Source organism: Chenopodium quinoa, unplaced genomic scaffold (genome assembly GCF_001683475.1).
Source record: "Chenopodium quinoa cultivar QQ74 unplaced genomic scaffold, ASM168347v1, whole genome shotgun sequence".
Classification (NCBI taxonomy): Eukaryota; Viridiplantae; Streptophyta; class Magnoliopsida; order Caryophyllales; family Amaranthaceae; genus Chenopodium; species Chenopodium quinoa.
In genome coordinates, this window is record NW_018745024.1 from 8,982,395 (window position 1) to 8,999,018 (window position 16,624).

The window sequence follows — 16,624 nt, forward strand, 5'->3', positions numbered from 1 at the left end:
GAATTTATTTGAACACTGAATTTAATCACTTACTACTTTTATTGGGTTTTGAATAAGGGCCTTAATGGTTCCAAGTTGTATGACTTAATTTGGTTTCATTCGTTGGTTTTGAAACTTATTTATAACTGATTTAGTTTTTCCGCTGCTATTTTCTGATAAAGCCTCAACGTTTGAACACGTGGCAGTAGCACGCCAGTAATTCTCTTGAATATTGTTCAGGGTCCTCACAGGTTTAAAGAGAGAATTATTGGGGTGTTACATGCCCGGATTGTAGTGACTGAGCAGGGACAACTTTGGGTAACTGCTGCTAGGAAATGGCAGCTTCTTCGAGCTGCTGATGGGCAGTAGCAGAGGCTGGCGCAGGGGACTCCGCAACCCCCTTGCGGTCTGCAGCATTGTGCCGTGGGTTGGTTGCGGAGTGGGCTGATTCTCCCATTTCTAACGTAGTGTGAGTGCCCTCATTGTCAAATGCACCATTGTCATTATAACCCAAGTCAAAATCAGCAAAATCAACATGAATATTATCCTCTGTACCACTAAAATTTGGCTCTATATTAACATCATCCGGGCTACCAAAGGGGAACATTTCTTCAACAAATTTCACATCATGAGAGACAAAAAATTCCTTTGTTTTAAGGTCAAATAACTTTCATCCCTTTTTCCTGAATGGATACCCCACAAAAACACATTTGCGACTCCTACTAGCAAACTTATCCCCCCTCGTCTTTTGATTGTGTGTGAAACACAGACAACCAAAAGTACGAATAGAACCAAAAGATGGAGGTTAATTTATTAAAGAGTATTTCAAAAGGACTTTTATTTTTTAGGATAGGGGTAGGAGTTCGATTAATCAAGTGAGTCGCGGCTAAAACGCACTCCCCCCAAAAATAAACGGGTAATTTGGCTTGGAATCTCAAGGCTCTACCAACATTTAGAATGTGTTTGTGTTTTCTCTCTACTCTCCCGTTTTGTTGAGGAGTCCCTACACAAGAGGTTTGAAACAAAATGCCAGTTGCAACAAAATAATCGTTCAAACAATTAAATTTCGTTCCATTATCACTTTGCACAATTTTAATTGTTTGATTAAATTGTCGTTCAACCACAGCAACAAACCCCATAAACATCCGAAATTTTTTTGTTTTATCAAGCATCAAATAAATCCAAACAGCTCGGGAATAATCATCAACTATAGTAAAAAAATAACGAGCACCACATGATGAAACATGATGATATGGACCCCACAAATCACAATGAATTTTTTCAAAAATTCTAGTAGAATTATTTTCACTTAGAGGGAATTTGTCTCTAGGTTGTTGAGCACGAAAACACACTTCACACCCCTTAGATAAACCATTTTTATTATTGCTAATATGAGGAAGCAACTTAACTACTTTTTCTGAAGGGTGTCCCATTCGTCTGTGCCAGAGCTCCAATTCTGATGTAGCTTCAAACACAAACACACGTTGCACCTCAACCAGTTTGCTAAAATAATTTAGTCTGTCTCACCTAAGTCCCGTTCCAATCAGATTCTTCAGTCGATCCTGTATAGCACACATATATGAGTTAAATTGAACAACAACATTTAATTGATCACTAAGTTGAGTAACAGAGATTAAATTGCAGTGAAGATGAGGCACAAAGAGAACTCCATTGAGAGTGATTTTATCGGACAAACGAACGGAACCTTCCAAAGTAGCAAGAACACGCTCACCATTTGGAAAACCAACCGGACATTCAATAATGTGAGTGTCAAACAACCAAGAACTAGTACCGGTAACATGATGGGTTGCTCCGGTATCAATAATCCAACAAGAATTATCAAACTTATCACTGCCCACAAAACCCGAAAACACCTTTGAGTGTTCGGTGGTGATGTCTAATTGCAGATGTGTGGTCTGCTCATTACTGAAATCGATTAGGGGCTGGTTTGACTGCCATGTAGGGTCGTCACCCCCTGGTAGTACACCCCGCACTCCCCTTGCAATCTGCAGGCAGTTGCCACGGACTGCCTGTGGTCTGCTCTGCCTGGCCGTGGGTATGCAGGGGGTGAGTAGGCTAAACGAGCTGCTGCTCATACGCAGCCATAGAAGTGATTTGTCCTTGCTTGTTGCAAAGAGTGTAGGAAGATGTAAACAAAGAACTTGAAATTTCTTGCCCCGGTGGTGTTTGATCATCACCGACCATGGCTAAAAAATAAAAATTAACCCGCTCTTGATACCATGACAAATTAGGGAGATATTAGAATAATTGGAATAGAATTGCTTGCCTTGCCTTCACATTCATGCTCATGAAAATATATAGAGTTACACCTCTAACCCTAGAATAAAAGATAATTCTAGGAGAATATAAAGTTAACTAAATTATACATGAGAAAATATTCTACCAAATCAAATAATATCCCATCATATCTCAATAGGATAAGATTAAGTGCATGTTAGTATGTTACGAGTGACATTTCAATGCAATAGAAGGAATTCAACAATCCGACTTGAGTAACGTACAATTCTAAATTTCTAATAAAAACTACTCCATATCACACGCTCACATCAGGGGATCTAGCATACAACTACTAAATCTATTACCAGTCGTGTCGTGTTGTATAGATTAATCGGTACATCCGTACATGTCTATCTATGATGAATCCATGAATGAACAACCCAAATGAGGCATTCATTCCAAAATGGGTTGATGTACATCCACCCTAAAATAGGTGTAAATACGAGGCTATCCATTGTGTGGGAGTAGGTAGGTAATAGAAACTACTAGAACTTTTTATTTATAGTCGTGCGGCTACCTGTCTTAAAACTGGAAAATTCAACTCCTTTTATATAAACCTCACCACTCACCAACTCACCTCATTTCATTTCAACCTTTGCTCGAATCTTCAACTCTTCTCTCACTTTCTCTCTCTTCAATTTTCCAGGGGTGTTCTGAGGTACTCATTTCATCATTCCCTCTCTTTTTCGATTCCAATTTAGGGTATATCTAATTGTTTTGACGATCGGAGTCAACTCAAATTTCTTATGATTATTCGCGCAAATCTATAGCATTTAGTGATTTGAATCTGTTTAGTTTTCCAGAACTATAATTTGATTATATATATATTGACTAGATCATTGTTTTCTGGTGTTATTGATTGCTTATTTGTCGTTTTTGTTGTTGAATTTTCTATTTTTTTTTTAATTTTGTATTCTTCTGATTTTGAATTGATTTCTGAATTTGAGAACTTAATCTTTTGCCTGGAATATTGAAATCTGAACATTTTGGGGATTTTTTATTTGGCTGTTTGTGTTTCTCTGTACTATAAGCTCGATTTTTGCCTTGCGTTAGTTGAACGCTGTTGTAATTCAATTCTATACCGTTTATGTTTGCAATTCTTTTGTGCAAAAATCATCAATCAATGTTGATCCTATTTTTGTATTGATTGTGATTATTGTTTCGTTAATCGAATAATTACGAACTTATTAGCAGCTTTTGTTTTCTAGAATACACACATAAACATGGGCAAGGCCGTGGTTGTTCTAAGCAGCAGTGAGGGTGTTGCTGGTACTGTTTACTTCAACCAGGAAGGAGATGGTAAAATTTGATATCTATTTTCTTGTTGGTTGAAACATCGAAAGAATGTTACGCGAATTTTGATGGTTTTGATTGCATTTTCTTTTAGGCCCAACAACTGTGACTGGAAATGTCTCGGGTCTTAAGCCCGGGCTCCATGGATTTCATGTTCATGCCCTTGGTGACACCACAAATGGCTGTATGTCAACTGGTATGAATTGAATTTCATCGTACAACATTGATAATGGTTTATGACTATGTGTTCTGGAAGTGAAGATTATGTTTGGGTAGTGTCTGATGAACTTGTTTGCAGGACCACACTTTAACCCAAATGGAAAAGAGCATGGAGCTCCTGAAGACGAAGTTCGCCACGCTGGTGATCTTGGAAACATCACTGTTGGGGATGATGGTACGTTGCTGAATTTTAATCTCTTGGTGATGATGTTTAGAGAGAGTTTTCTGTTACCCTTGTCCATCCTTTAATTTGCTGAAGTAAACTAGAATGAGGAAATAGATTTAAGAAGGATCCGTCTGAATTTAGCATCCAATAGTTTTTGAATGCTCAACACTCAACAGGTTAGAGGGAATGGGGTGCCTGTAGACCAGCTTCGACAAGTCTATCTCTTCTTATAAGACTTGTTAAATACTACCTCCGTTTATTATTACTTGCAACTTTGGGGGTGGACACGGTTCCCAAGTCAAAATTTCATAATTGTAAGGGTATGTGCTTAAGTATGAGAGAGAAAAAATTAAAAATGATTAAATAACCACCCAAGCCACCCACCAGTCCACCACCACTGACTCACTCCTAAACCAAGACCTGCCGTCGCCACCACCACCACCACCCTTCGCTGACATCCCCTATACCCAGATCGGCACGACGACCCCCTCACAAACCCAAACCCACCATCGCCGAACCCCAGATCGAAGCTCACCATCGCCGAGACCCCCAAAGACCCAAACCTACCACTGCCGACACCCCCTAATTCCAACCTCACCACCACCGCACCCCCTAAACAAAAACCACCCACTCAACCCGAAACCAAAAACCCCCAAACAACCCGAAACCACCCCCTGAACTCGAAAACCACCGGAAATCAAACCCCCACTCAACCAAAACCACCAAAAATTAAACCACCGTACCCATCCTAGAACCACAAAAGCCCTAGCCCATTTTGAAACCTCCCCTAAACCCCCCACTCATCTCGAAACCAGAAATCCCCACTCAACCCGAAATCATCGGAAATCAAACCACCCAGCTCTCAAACCATTAGATCTAAACAACAGGTGGATGAGGCGACGTTGTAGCGGTGTTTAGAGGCGGCGATGTTGTAGGTGGTGGTTAGAAATGGCGGCGGCGACATCGATATTGAAGGTGGTGTTCGAATGAGTTATTGGAAGATGAATCTGATGGTGGAATGATTTGTTGGGTTGGATTTTTGATTGAATTAGTATGGGTAAATTGGAATTGGGTGAGAATAGTTATGTTAAATAAGTGAAATTATTAATTTAATGACCTGTAATTAAATTATCTAAGTGTGTTTTTAACATTATTGGTAAGGGTATTTTTGTAATCTTATTTAAAAAAAATTGCCAAAAAAGGAAAGAAATTGGAAAGTTGCAAGTAATTGGAAGCATCCTAAAATGGCAAAAGTTGCAAGTAATAATTAACGGAGGTAGTAATAATTTCCTTGTAAGGTTTAGGCTTCGCGTGAATGGGGGTGCTTATTCCATTCCAAACCAAAAAAAAGCCATTACCTTTCCCTCTCAAGTCTGTTATAAGTTTATGCCTCAACATGTGGACTATGCAGTTCGTATGAGACTGAAATGTTAGAGAAGTTTAAGGTTAAGGTTAAAGGTTCCAGTCTTATGTGAAGCAAAACACTAAGAAATGAACTAAGTGTTACTTCCAAATGTTTACCACTTCTAGTTTGCTCCACACCAATATCTCAATCAGCATATAACCCAAAAATTAACTTTCAAAGTTTATCTAGTTGGGGTTGTTGTCAGGAAGATGAAATGTTGGAGTGATGAAAGGTGAAATTTAATCAGTTTGTGAGCTTTGAAATTTTGATGACAGAAATTGCAATGAGATCATTAAGCATTAAGTTATAAAGGTTAGGGGCTGTGTTTTGTTCTCCCGTGTCTCTACTCAACATCTTTAGTATGGAGTATCTATATTTTCCTAGAAAGCAAGAAGGTTCTGGAGTCCATAGTTCATAGCATTCCATCTCTTGTAAAGATATGACAATAGCTTGGGGTCACAAGCAAATTTGCATTTGTTTATGTACGGAGTACCAATTTTATAGATTCCATGTTCCAAAATCCGGCTTTGAATTTCTTATTTACTACACTTTGTTCATTTGTGTATCTTACACTCTGTTCATTCGTGTGTCTCAGGTACTGCTACCTTTACCATCATTGATAACCAGGTAATTTTTGTTTTCCTCATCTTGTTGACCCCGAAATTCTTTTTTACTTTCTATTTTATTTTATTTTTATCGTGTATCAATTTATATTAACCCAACATAATGTTTGTTTTGCAGATACCTCTTTCTGGTCCCAATTCTATTGTGGGGAGGGCTGTTGTTGTCCATGCTGATCCCGATGATCTTGGAAGGGGTAATGTTTTTATACTATTAGTTAATTGCTGGTCCAAAACATTTGACCTGTCATTACTATTTAAGGCATCACTCCATCCATTATGTCAATTTTCTGTATTGAACCTTTTACTGCGGCTAATGCAATCTGGAGGAAGCTATGTTGAACTTGCAATTATTGGGCTAATTTAATCATCTAGGGTGGTGAGACAATAGAGAGTTAAATTGTTTTTGAGTGGTCTTATGGCATTTAGGGTAGCTTTTTATTATTACTAACTGATTGTGGAAAAGCCTTGGAATACATCATTGAGGGATAGCCTGATGAGTGCCTTTTTCTTTTTGCATTACATGCTGAATGAGTAAACAAGATGGTTTCTATTAAGCTATCTACTACCTCTGTTTAAATTTATTTGCAACATTTACCATAATTGGAAACTACAATAATTTGCAACAAATGTTTTCTTTCTTCTTTTACTTTTCTTTTATTTCTATTTATCCCCTCATCACATGCAAGATACAACCTTCTCCTCCTCTCTTTTTTTTTTTTTTTTTTTTTCATATATATATATTTTATTTACCACTCACAAACAAATTTTACCTAGATGTTGGTGAATGTCACAAATGAAACGGAGGTAGTATATATTTATATCTTATCCTGTTGGATTTTCTCACTTTTTGCCATTTCTAAAAGCCTAAAATAGTAAAAGATTTGAGCAAAAAGAACAGAGAATAAAAAATAGAGAAAATGAAGGATCGGGAAACAGAGAGATTAAAAATCTATTTTGTGTTCAACAATCAAACTTAAGAGCTCTTTTTAAAGGGATTTCAAGAAGCTGTTTGTGTATAGAAGTATCTAGAAAAGGCCTCTCTTTCTTAACTGCCTAACCAACTAGGCTTGTCCAGTGATAGACTGAAAACATGCATTTACAGAGAACGTATAAATAAGCATGCTATCATCACATTGCCCATATAATTGAAGTTTTGGAAGTTGAAATATGTATGCTTTGGATTTAGCCATTTAGGTCTCTTAGGATTGCACATAGTTACTGTTGTAATTATAACATACCTTCATGTCATGGACATTAGATGTTACAAGACTTAAATTTACTCTTTTGCATTAAGAAGAGCACAATGAAACAGATCCTTGTACACCTTTTTAGAGCTGGATTTTATTTTAGCTTTGTGTGTTACAAGACCTGCTGTAGCCGCATTTATCTCATACACAGATCAGAATACTGTAAGAGAATCCTAATTCATCTCTGTTTTGGGATATATTATTTTTAGGTGGACATGAACTCAGCAAGACCACAGGCAATGCTGGTGGAAGAATCGCTTGTGGTAAGCTTATAAATCCTTGAATGGTTTTTGGATTCTTATCCCTGACTATAGTGCTAGTCAGGTTGCCAATTATCTTCATTTTTTTGGATTGATAGTAACAAAATTTCTGATATTGGTGCAGGAATTATTGGTCTTCAAGGTTAAAGAGAAATAGAAGTGCAGATTGTGGTTTCCTTGCTATGCCATCAAAGATTAGTCTAGGGAAAAAAAAATGAGAGAGAGAGATGGGTCCTAAATAAAAATTAGAATTATTGTGACTTGAATTGGCCATGTTATGTAATCTACTGGATTCTGTTATATGTTTGGATTTTGCATTGGCTGTGAACTATGTTTGATGATTTATACTACCTAGCTATATATTTAACGGCTTTTGCAACTTTGATCTATTATATTATCCTATTTAGGGCTTATGAATGTGATTTGCATTTATGTTTGAACTTGCTTTATGCCAATGCATTTGGCATTCTGCCTGCTTGTTCGCAAATTCTGACGTCGAGTAAAATAGCACTTGAGGCAAAGCAAATGAGCATTTGAGGATTGGGTGTACTTTGCTACATTTGGGTCTGTGTAATATACTGATTGCTTGATTGGTGCCTCAACATGCCATATCGAACTAGTGAACTGTAATTGATAATGAAAAAGAGAGCACCAAAGGAAAGATCGAGAGAGGAATGGAGAGATAAAAGTAGGTTTAAAAAACTTAGAGAAAAGTAATTTGACAAGATTTGAACTCATAATCAAGTATAGGTACCTAAGGGTTTTCTAGTTAACTATTGTCATATTACATGTTATCTTTACAAAAACAAATACGAGTACTTGTATCAATTAGGATGTTTTGTATTCCTTTTATCTTTTAAATATTGTCTTATTTTTCTTTATAAATCATTTCTAAGAAATTATTAATATAAATTTAAGCTAGCATGGTTGCATCAATTAGGATATTATGTACTCTTTCCATCTCTTTAAGATCGATTTTTTTTTTTTATGAATCATTAAAAAAAAAAGGATTGATCAATACTTTAAGCTAGCATAGTTGCATAAGTTTACTTCATTTCATTTACTCCCCCATATACTACATACCTGCCCTACGTACCTCTAATATTAATTATCAATTCAATACAACTCTTAATAAAGTTAAAATATAGAGGTAAATGGTAATCAATATTTTGAAGGAAGAAGAGGATAATCATACAAGAGATGGTAGTGGGTTGGGTTAAATGGGAGACCCGCCCCACCCCGCCCAAGTGGGGCGGGGATAGAAGGAGGTTTGGCAGGTGATGGGGCGGGGATGGGTATAAATGTGTACCCGCCATAGGTGATGGGGCGGGTATGGATTTTAGAGTAGACCCGTCCCATATCCGCCCCACCCCGTACCCACCTTATACCCGCACCATATTTCTTCTAGAAAAATTTAGAATTTATGAAACTTGATATCCCCTAAGACCCAATAAGCTTGGATAGTAAAAGTCCCAATTTTCTAATTTGATATAATTGTCATTAATGTGATATAATGGAGCATCATGGCAATGAGTTTGGGACAATTTTGGGGTGGGGATAGATCCTATCTTGTATCCGGTGGGGCGAGTATGGATGTGGATATTGTACCCGCCACGGGTGGTGGGGCGGTGATGGGTATAAGAATTTTAGACGGATATGGGTATGGAGGTACCATCATTCGCATCTGACCCTCTTCATTGCCATCCCTACCTACAATAATAGTCCATATCAATTAAATGGTGTGGAGTTACTTAATTACTTGTTTGGTTCAACATGGGACATAAATTCCCACATGAAATCATATACTTCATGGAAAAGTTTTTTCCTTGCTAATTTACATAAAAATTGTGCAAAAGTGTTTGGTTACATCATTGGGAATAGGTATTTCCTGGGAAATAAAATTTCTTATCAAACACAACTTATTTTAGCTATTGCCTATTGCCTGGGAATTTCCATTTCCAAGAAAAATATCTTCCAACCAAACAAGCATTAAATATTTTGCTTGTTCTCTTTAAATGTAATATTTTGAATTTTACATATATCAATGATCAAATTTGACCATTTTTATACTCTATTAATTATTTAATTACATAAGTTGTTAATTTATGTTACTGTTTCTTAAATATTACTCCCTCTGCCCCTTATTATATGTCCATTTCTCTTTATTATATTATGTGAGTAATAAATGAAAGAAATAGATTTATAATTAAGGGACAGAGGGAGTATAATTAAAACCATCAGGAAGCTCCAATTTGCTTCCCTATTTTTGCATATACTTGAAATTTTGGATTGGATCAAACGGATCAGATATTTTTATACCGCCCGAAATAAATCCATGTCATGAATTTAAAAATTGAGACAAACTTCATACTCGTATTTTTACAAGTACTTTACCAGTTTTACTCCATAGTTTTGGTATACTAGTAACTACTTTATCCGTTTCTTTTTAGTTGACACGTTTCTTTAGTCAAGTTTGCCAATGCATAAATTCAACTATTAATATCTTTAATTTCTTATAAGCAAAAATTATAAAAAATTTGATAAATATACATCGTGACGCTTTTAACAAGATCTCAAAATAGGAAACTTTGACTTTTGCTACCCGTCAAACAGGCCGAATTCATTTTTGCTACCCATCAAAACTTTTATTTTATTTTACTACCTAACATGTGCCCTTTTTTTAAATTTTGCTACCACTTAACGGATCTGTTAATAATTCCGTTAAACTTTTTTTTAAAAAAAAAAAAAATAATTATAAATTAAAAATAAAAAAACAAAAAAATAAACCACTCCCCTCAACTGCCACCCCTTCCCTCCCCCCTGCCGGGGTGCCCAGAGATTCGGCCGGCGCCGGCGCGAACCCACCCCCCTCCCTTTCCCCCACCCCTACGCTGCCAACTGAACCCACCCCCCTTCCCTTTCCCCGTTCTCGCAACCAAATCAGCCACCACACGCAGCTCCTCTCCAAATACCAGCCCACAATCGCAACCCCTGCAACCACCTCCTCACTCAACCCGCACAAAATCAATTCCCAACCACCGATACTCAAACCACCAATTGCTGCCACCCACATCAATTCCCGAAATCAGACCAAATCGCTGATCCATCGAACCTCGTCTAGAAATCAATTTAAGTTTGCCGAAAAAAGTTGCGGTGTGGTGGTTTAGGGGTTAGGGTGGCCGAAAAGGTTAAGGCGGGTCAATTCGTTAGGGTTTGGAGCAAAGTGTTGCAGAAGTGTGGTGGTAGTGGTGGTGGTTGCGGCGATTCGGATCTTTGATTGTGGTTTCGGTGTGGTGGCTAGGATCGGGGTAGCAGGGGAAAAGGGAGGGGGCTGGGTTGCGTTTGTGGGGGAAAAGGGGTGGGATGGGTTCGCCGGTCGCTGGTCGGGGGGAGGGAGCTGGGTGGCTAACGGGAGGGGGCAAGGTTGGTTTCTTGGGTGGTTGATTTAATTTTTTTTTTTTTTGGTGGCTAACAGGGAGGCTTGTACGATGGCAAAGGAGGGAGTGGTGGCCGGAAGGTGGTAATGAAGGTTGTAACGGAATTATAAACGGATTCTATTCAATGGTAGCAAAATTTTAAAATGGGCATATGTTAGGTAGTAAAATAAAATAAAAGTTTTGATGAGTAGCAAAAATGAATTCGACCTGTTTGATAGGTAGCAAAAATCAAAATTTCCCTCAAAATACTAGTATATTTTTCATTACCTATGATGCACACAATATGGTCGGGTAGTAGTAATTTTTTTGGGTCAGGAAACTCTAATTTGCTTCTCAACTTTCCCTTCTTTTCTTCTTCTGGTAAATTTTAACTTCATTTTCTGGGTTGTAAACTCAACATCATCAAATTCACAAAAACCTTGGAAGCTGAGAGAAGAGAGAGAAAATGGGGAGGGAAGTAGCAGAGAGTTGTGTAGATAGTTTATTGATTGAAATGGTTTCATCTTACGCCGATCGTTTCTACGCCACCAAGCCTGAGCTCGCCGCTCGTCGTATCGAATCCATTGGCTACCAAGTCGGTCATCAACTTTCCGAGAGGTATTCGCTTTTTTCTCATTCTTTCAAACCCTAATTTCATTTCTGTTGGAATCGTTAGTTGTTGTGATGATGCGATCTGGTTGGATTTTTGGAAATTTAAGGGATTTATGATTGTTGATGATGAATTTCTGACAAATTTGCGGAATTTAATTGTTACAATTTTGGATTTTATTGAATTTGGATTGGAAATTGGTGGGTTATTGGGGATTTAGCTTTTAAAATTGGTGGGAAATTTCTCACAATGTAGAATATTTTTTATTAGTATTGGTAAATTTCTCACAATGTGGCAGATATTGTACTATAGTCTGCATTGTCTTGAAAAGTGGTGTAAATTGTGTTATGGCCACCGTTTTCTCGGCTGCCAAACGAGTAAGATCCGCCACGCTAGAAGCTTGATTAGGTAATTCGTAATTATTGAGTAGGTAATCATAGTAGCTATTCATGGATCTTTTAGTGTACTCGTACGAATTAATTTACGAGCATTTTGATCAGTTACAAGAACTTCTCTGTCTGTATTACACTTATGTGAGAAGCCTATACTAACTTCTATTGAGAGTATTGTTGAAATTTCTTTCATATTTTACTGATGATTAATCATCCGACTATACTTCATTTTAGAAGGGAAGTGATCTAAGTTTAGATACCGAGAAGCTTAACCATTGTAATGGTGTATGACCTATGTAAAGGGAGAGTTGTTAAATGCTCAGCAGGTTTTAGGGGGTGGGGTGTTTACAAATATGTTTGTACATTGCATGCTGTTGACCTGTAAAATGTAGATTTAAGAGATCGCAAGGATTGAGATAATTGTGAATGATGTTTGAAAATTGTGATGGGGTAGTTATTGGGAAAGATTATGTGAGTGTTATGCTTTGGCAAGTTTATTTCTTGATCTCATTTTATAAGCCTTGTTAATAAGACCTTGTAAGATCTATTAAAAGTCTTCATGCAACTAAGGGTGCTTATTCCTTTCCAAACCAGAAAAAATCCATGAACCTTTTCCTCTGAAGTCCGTTTCAAATTACTGGTTCAACTTAATGTTTCAACATATGGACTATGTTGCTCATAAGGGACTGAAATGTAAGAGAAGTTTAAGGTTAAAGTCAAAATTTCCTGCTTTATTTGAAGTGAAATACCAAGAGGTGAAATAACTGCTACTTCCAAATGTATTACCAGTTTACCGCATTGTAGTTTGTTCCACACCTCTACCTTAATTAGCAAATTAGCCCTAAAATCAGCTTTAAAAGTTCATCTAGTTGGTTGATTGGGGGGAGGGGGAGGAGTGCTGCTCATCGTGATTCAGGTAGATAAATGCTGGAGTGACGAAAGGTGAGGGAGCAAGTAGGACCATTTTTTTTCTGAGAAAAGGGAATGGGTTGGAAATTCATTCTATTTGTTTCCTTTATTTGATTCCATCCCATTTTTGATGTGTATAAGGCTTATAGCCAAATAGCCTCCCTAGTGAAGTGCACATTCTCAGTAAAATAAGGTTCAAGATTGATGTTCATGTTAATTTGCTGTTAGTTACCGTTTGTTTTTTCAAATTTTGAGTTCAAATGCTTGTTTGCATTTAGTTACTGCTATAGTAAGTAGGAATTAGGAAGTTTCAGCTTGTTACATGAAGTTGTTTTTGTTAGGTATACCATGGATAGACCACGATTTGGTGACCATCTTGACACAATCAAGTTCATCTGTAAGGATTTCTGGTCTGAAATCTTCAAGAAACAGATTGACAATTTGAAGACAAATCATAGAGTGAGTTCCTGCCAACTACAAAATGGTTTGATATTAATTAATTGAAGATTTATTGTCTCACAAGATTAGTCTGTTATGTTTGGTTAGGGTACTTTTGTGCTGCAAGATAATCGATTCTGTTGGCTATCACACATATCTGTTGATCCGTCACCTGATAGCTCTGTTACGTCCCAAGATACATCTGAGGCTTCGGTGGAGAACAAAGCTGCACAGGCAGCAAGTATGCATCTCTACTTTCCATGTGGAATCATAAGGGGGGCACTTACAAACTTGGGAATACCTTGTGCTGTTTCAGCAGATATTTCTAACCTTCCTGCATGTGAGTGATCATTTTAAAGCTTGTGTGGCTTTTATTTTAATTCCTAATTTCATCTGAAAAGAGATACTTGGTGGCTATTTTCAGTTTTTAGTACATTATATGACTTTTTTGGCAGTCGAGCTGCTATAAATGGCTCATTATCATAAATAATGCCTAAGTTGGATTTAGACATTTTGGGTGTCGGGTCTATTTTAAAGCGTGTTATATGGTCACTAGTCTTTGGTAGCATTCTTCAATATAGAGATCTTGAAATCCCTACAGTCAGAAATTAGAATCTGAATCAACTCTTCTCCTGCTGGTTTGACACTTTGACTGCAGCTAGTCTAATTGTTTACTTCTAGAGATATCTATATACAATCAATCACATCATGTTTTTCAGCAGATATCCTTTTTTGTTGTTTTGAATGTGTTATGCTTTTATGTTCCAAGTTTTCATTTTCATTTCTGTATCTTGCAACCTAAGCACCGGTCATATGTTGCTTCCTAAACAGGTTCATTTGTGATTCGGATTAAGGTTTAGAATGAAGTTTACAGCCAGTACTTTGTGGTGATGTTTCAAGAATCTCAGTCATGCAAATGAGCTACTTTGTCTTGGTTTCTTCTGATTGTGTGCAGCTTTGAAATCAAAGAGGATGCCCTGGTAGTTATTGCTTCCACTTTGAGGAGCCCCTGAGACCTTGACCGGTTACAGTTTTCCTCAGAAAATATGCATACAACAGATGTGACAAACTGGTTCTTTAGTTTGATTTTGATTCTAAAAATGTCCATCATTTTGTCTTATCTGGATAAACAATGTAGAACAGTATGTTACTTTACCCATTTTTTCACAAAAATATGATATGTTGACATCTGAAAAAACTGTGCTTGTAATTTCAATTGTGAAAGATATAGTGATCATTATCTTGTCTGTATCCTCTTTTTTTATTGTTTTCACCCTTCTGTGCTGGTTAATTTAGGTGTTTTAACAATCATTAAGTTTGAAGAGAACAAAGTTTCAATCATTAGTTTAAATTTTAACTACAATCATGTAAAGTATATGCAATTCTGTTTTTTTTTTTTTTTTTTTTTTTTTTTTTTTTTTTTTTTTTTTTTTTTATATGTTAACTTTGTTTAGAGCTTTCATTCAGCTATTGTATGGTATCTGTGCATTTATTTTTCTTTAATTGTTTTTGACAGTATTTTTTAGTTGGAAGAATGGAGGTTGTTAATCATAAGCCAAAAATAGGTGTTTGTATGCCTTGTTCTTTGGTGCACATATCTTGTTCCCATGCTACACCGCATGCCCCCTTGCATCATCCTACACCCCCAACATTTAGTCGTTTTGCTGTGTCCCAATCTCATACTTGGCATATTTTTTTTATGCATCGCTTAGCTTGTTTAGCAGAATTTATCGCTTGAAATGTAGATTTTTTGTTTAGGCTCGCTTATTTAGTTGGGTGGAGTTGTTGGATCTGAGTTTATTTTTTGACAAATTGAAATTTAGATTTTTTTGTTTAGGCTCATTTATTTAGTGCCTGTTTGGTTGATTGTAGGAAGTGCAAATTCTTAGAAATTTATATTCTTATGTAATTGTATTGTATTTCCTAGAAAATGCTATGGGATGTTCTACTTATATTGGTAAGTAATTAAGCTCCATTTTGTGGGAAGTTAAATTTTGGAAAAATTGACATTTACTACCAGCCAAAGCACCATGTATCAGATTTACTACCCATTTAAAAAAATATTTTATATTACTACCACCCAAAATCACATAATTAAAATTTCACTACCACTTAACGGAATCCGTTAAGGTTCCGTTAAGTTTATTCAAAAAAAAAATTATTTTAAAAAAAACATTAACCCAACCACCCCTCCCCCTCAATTGCCACCCCTTCTCCCCCCATCGGCGGCCGGCGCCGGTGCGAACCCACTCCCCTCCCTCTCCCCCACCCCTATGCAGCCAACAAACCCCTCCTTCCCTTTCCCCGTTCTCGCTGCCCAACCCCCACCCCAAATTGAATTACTTCCATTAATTCCGGCGTTTTCAACCTCGATTCCTAGCACTGAAGCGTCGAAAATGGATCGAAGAGCCTTGAAGTGATTTGATAGAAGATTTTGATTGAAATTAAATCATAATTGAAGCAATTAGGGTTTTGAAAAGGGGGGAAATTTTGTGCGGCGTTGGTGGTTTACGGTTGACGGAAATGGAGTCCAAGCATTATCGATCTTGCATCAATGGGGGCATTCATCTTGTATCAATAGCAGCGACGTGTATTCAGTTTCAATTGATGGCGTGGTGCGGGGCTGCTGGTGGAGCGAAGCGTCTTGCGGTGGTGCTCGCTGCAGTGTTGCGGTGGGGGTTGAAGTGTGGGCTGAGCTTGGTGATGTTGGAGAGAGCAGGAGATCGGAGTTGTGGTGGTTTAGCGTTGTGGGTGACGGTGGTTTAGCGTTGTGGGTGACGGTGTGAGTGGAGGGGTCGGGGCAGCAAGTACGAGAAAAGGGAGGGGGTTGGTTGCACAGGTGGGGGAAGGGAAGGGGTGGGGTCGCGCCGGCTGGGGGAAGGGGGTGGGGTCGCGCCGGCGCCGGTAGGGGGGAGGGGGTGGCAGTGAAGTGGAGAGGTGGCCGCAAGGTGGTTGAACGGTGGCTAAACCCAAGTAACGGAAACAATAGTGAAACGCTAAACATCGCCCGCAATTTACCATATAAAGCCCACAAATATGATATGGTTTGACCATTATGCCCATTTTCTAAAATTGAAATAATCTCGGTGTAAAAAATGTGGAGCCGTACTGGCTCGCCGGGGGAGACCGGTGGGCAGGCCAGAGATGCGGGGGACGCCGGAGGTACGTCGTCGTCGACGGAAAACGAGGTAAGTCACCGTTAAAATTCACGGTTTACCGTCGGAGTGGCTCCGGCGCCTAGGGTGGACGCCCAAACCGTAGCCTGGACGTCCAAGCCAGACGCCAGAACCACCAGAGTGGCGTCCAGCCCAGACGCCCAGACCACCAGACTGGCGTCCTGGCCAGGCGCCACTCCACTGGGTGAGGCGG

The 16,624-nt window shown here is 38.1% G+C and overlaps 2 protein-coding genes across 3 annotated transcripts; both read left to right on the top strand.

The window, feature by feature from the left end:
* Positions 1–2,789: 2,789 nt before the first annotated feature.
* LOC110708531 (superoxide dismutase [Cu-Zn]-like) lies at positions 2,790–7,869 on the top strand. 2 transcript variants are annotated; one of them, XM_021886668.1, is made up of 8 exons: positions 2,790–2,935; positions 3,486–3,576; positions 3,665–3,766; positions 3,869–3,964; positions 5,956–5,987; positions 6,102–6,177; positions 7,440–7,493; positions 7,615–7,869. In XM_021886668.1, the coding sequence occupies exons 2-8, from the start codon at positions 3,501–3,503 to the stop codon at positions 7,635–7,637; spliced, it is 459 nt and encodes a 152-aa protein (XP_021742360.1). In that variant the 5' UTR covers positions 2,790–2,935; positions 3,486–3,500; the 3' UTR covers positions 7,638–7,869. The 2 variants fall into 2 exon arrangements, with proteins under 2 accessions (XP_021742360.1, XP_021742361.1); XM_021886669.1 differs by having other exon boundaries at positions 2,820–2,935; positions 3,472–3,576.
* Positions 7,870–11,190: 3,321 nt separating this feature from the next.
* On the top strand, positions 11,191–14,506 carry LOC110708532 (trafficking protein particle complex subunit 6B-like). Its single transcript, XM_021886670.1, has 4 exons — positions 11,191–11,524; positions 13,159–13,276; positions 13,364–13,595; positions 14,087–14,506. The coding sequence occupies exons 1-4, from the start codon at positions 11,373–11,375 to the stop codon at positions 14,113–14,115; spliced, it is 531 nt and encodes a 176-aa protein (XP_021742362.1). The 5' UTR covers positions 11,191–11,372; the 3' UTR covers positions 14,116–14,506.
* Positions 14,507–16,624: the final 2,118 nt, after the last annotated feature.

Coding starts and splice junctions, on each gene's coding strand:
- LOC110708531 (XM_021886668.1), top strand. CDS start 3,501: ATGGGCAAGGCCGTGGTTGTTCTAAGCAGCAGTGAGGGTGTTGCTGGT. Junction 3,577..3,664: donor CTTCAACCAGGAAGGAGATG/GTAAAATTTGAT, acceptor ATTTTCTTTTAG/GCCCAACAACTGTGACTGGA. Junction 7,494..7,614: donor TGGTGGAAGAATCGCTTGTG/GTAAGCTTATAA, acceptor ATATTGGTGCAG/GAATTATTGGTCTTCAAGGT.
- LOC110708532 (XM_021886670.1), top strand. CDS start 11,373: ATGGGGAGGGAAGTAGCAGAGAGTTGTGTAGATAGTTTATTGATTGAA. Junction 11,525..13,158: donor GGTCATCAACTTTCCGAGAG/GTATTCGCTTTT, acceptor TGTTTTTGTTAG/GTATACCATGGATAGACCAC. Junction 13,277..13,363: donor ATTTGAAGACAAATCATAGA/GTGAGTTCCTGC, acceptor ATGTTTGGTTAG/GGTACTTTTGTGCTGCAAGA.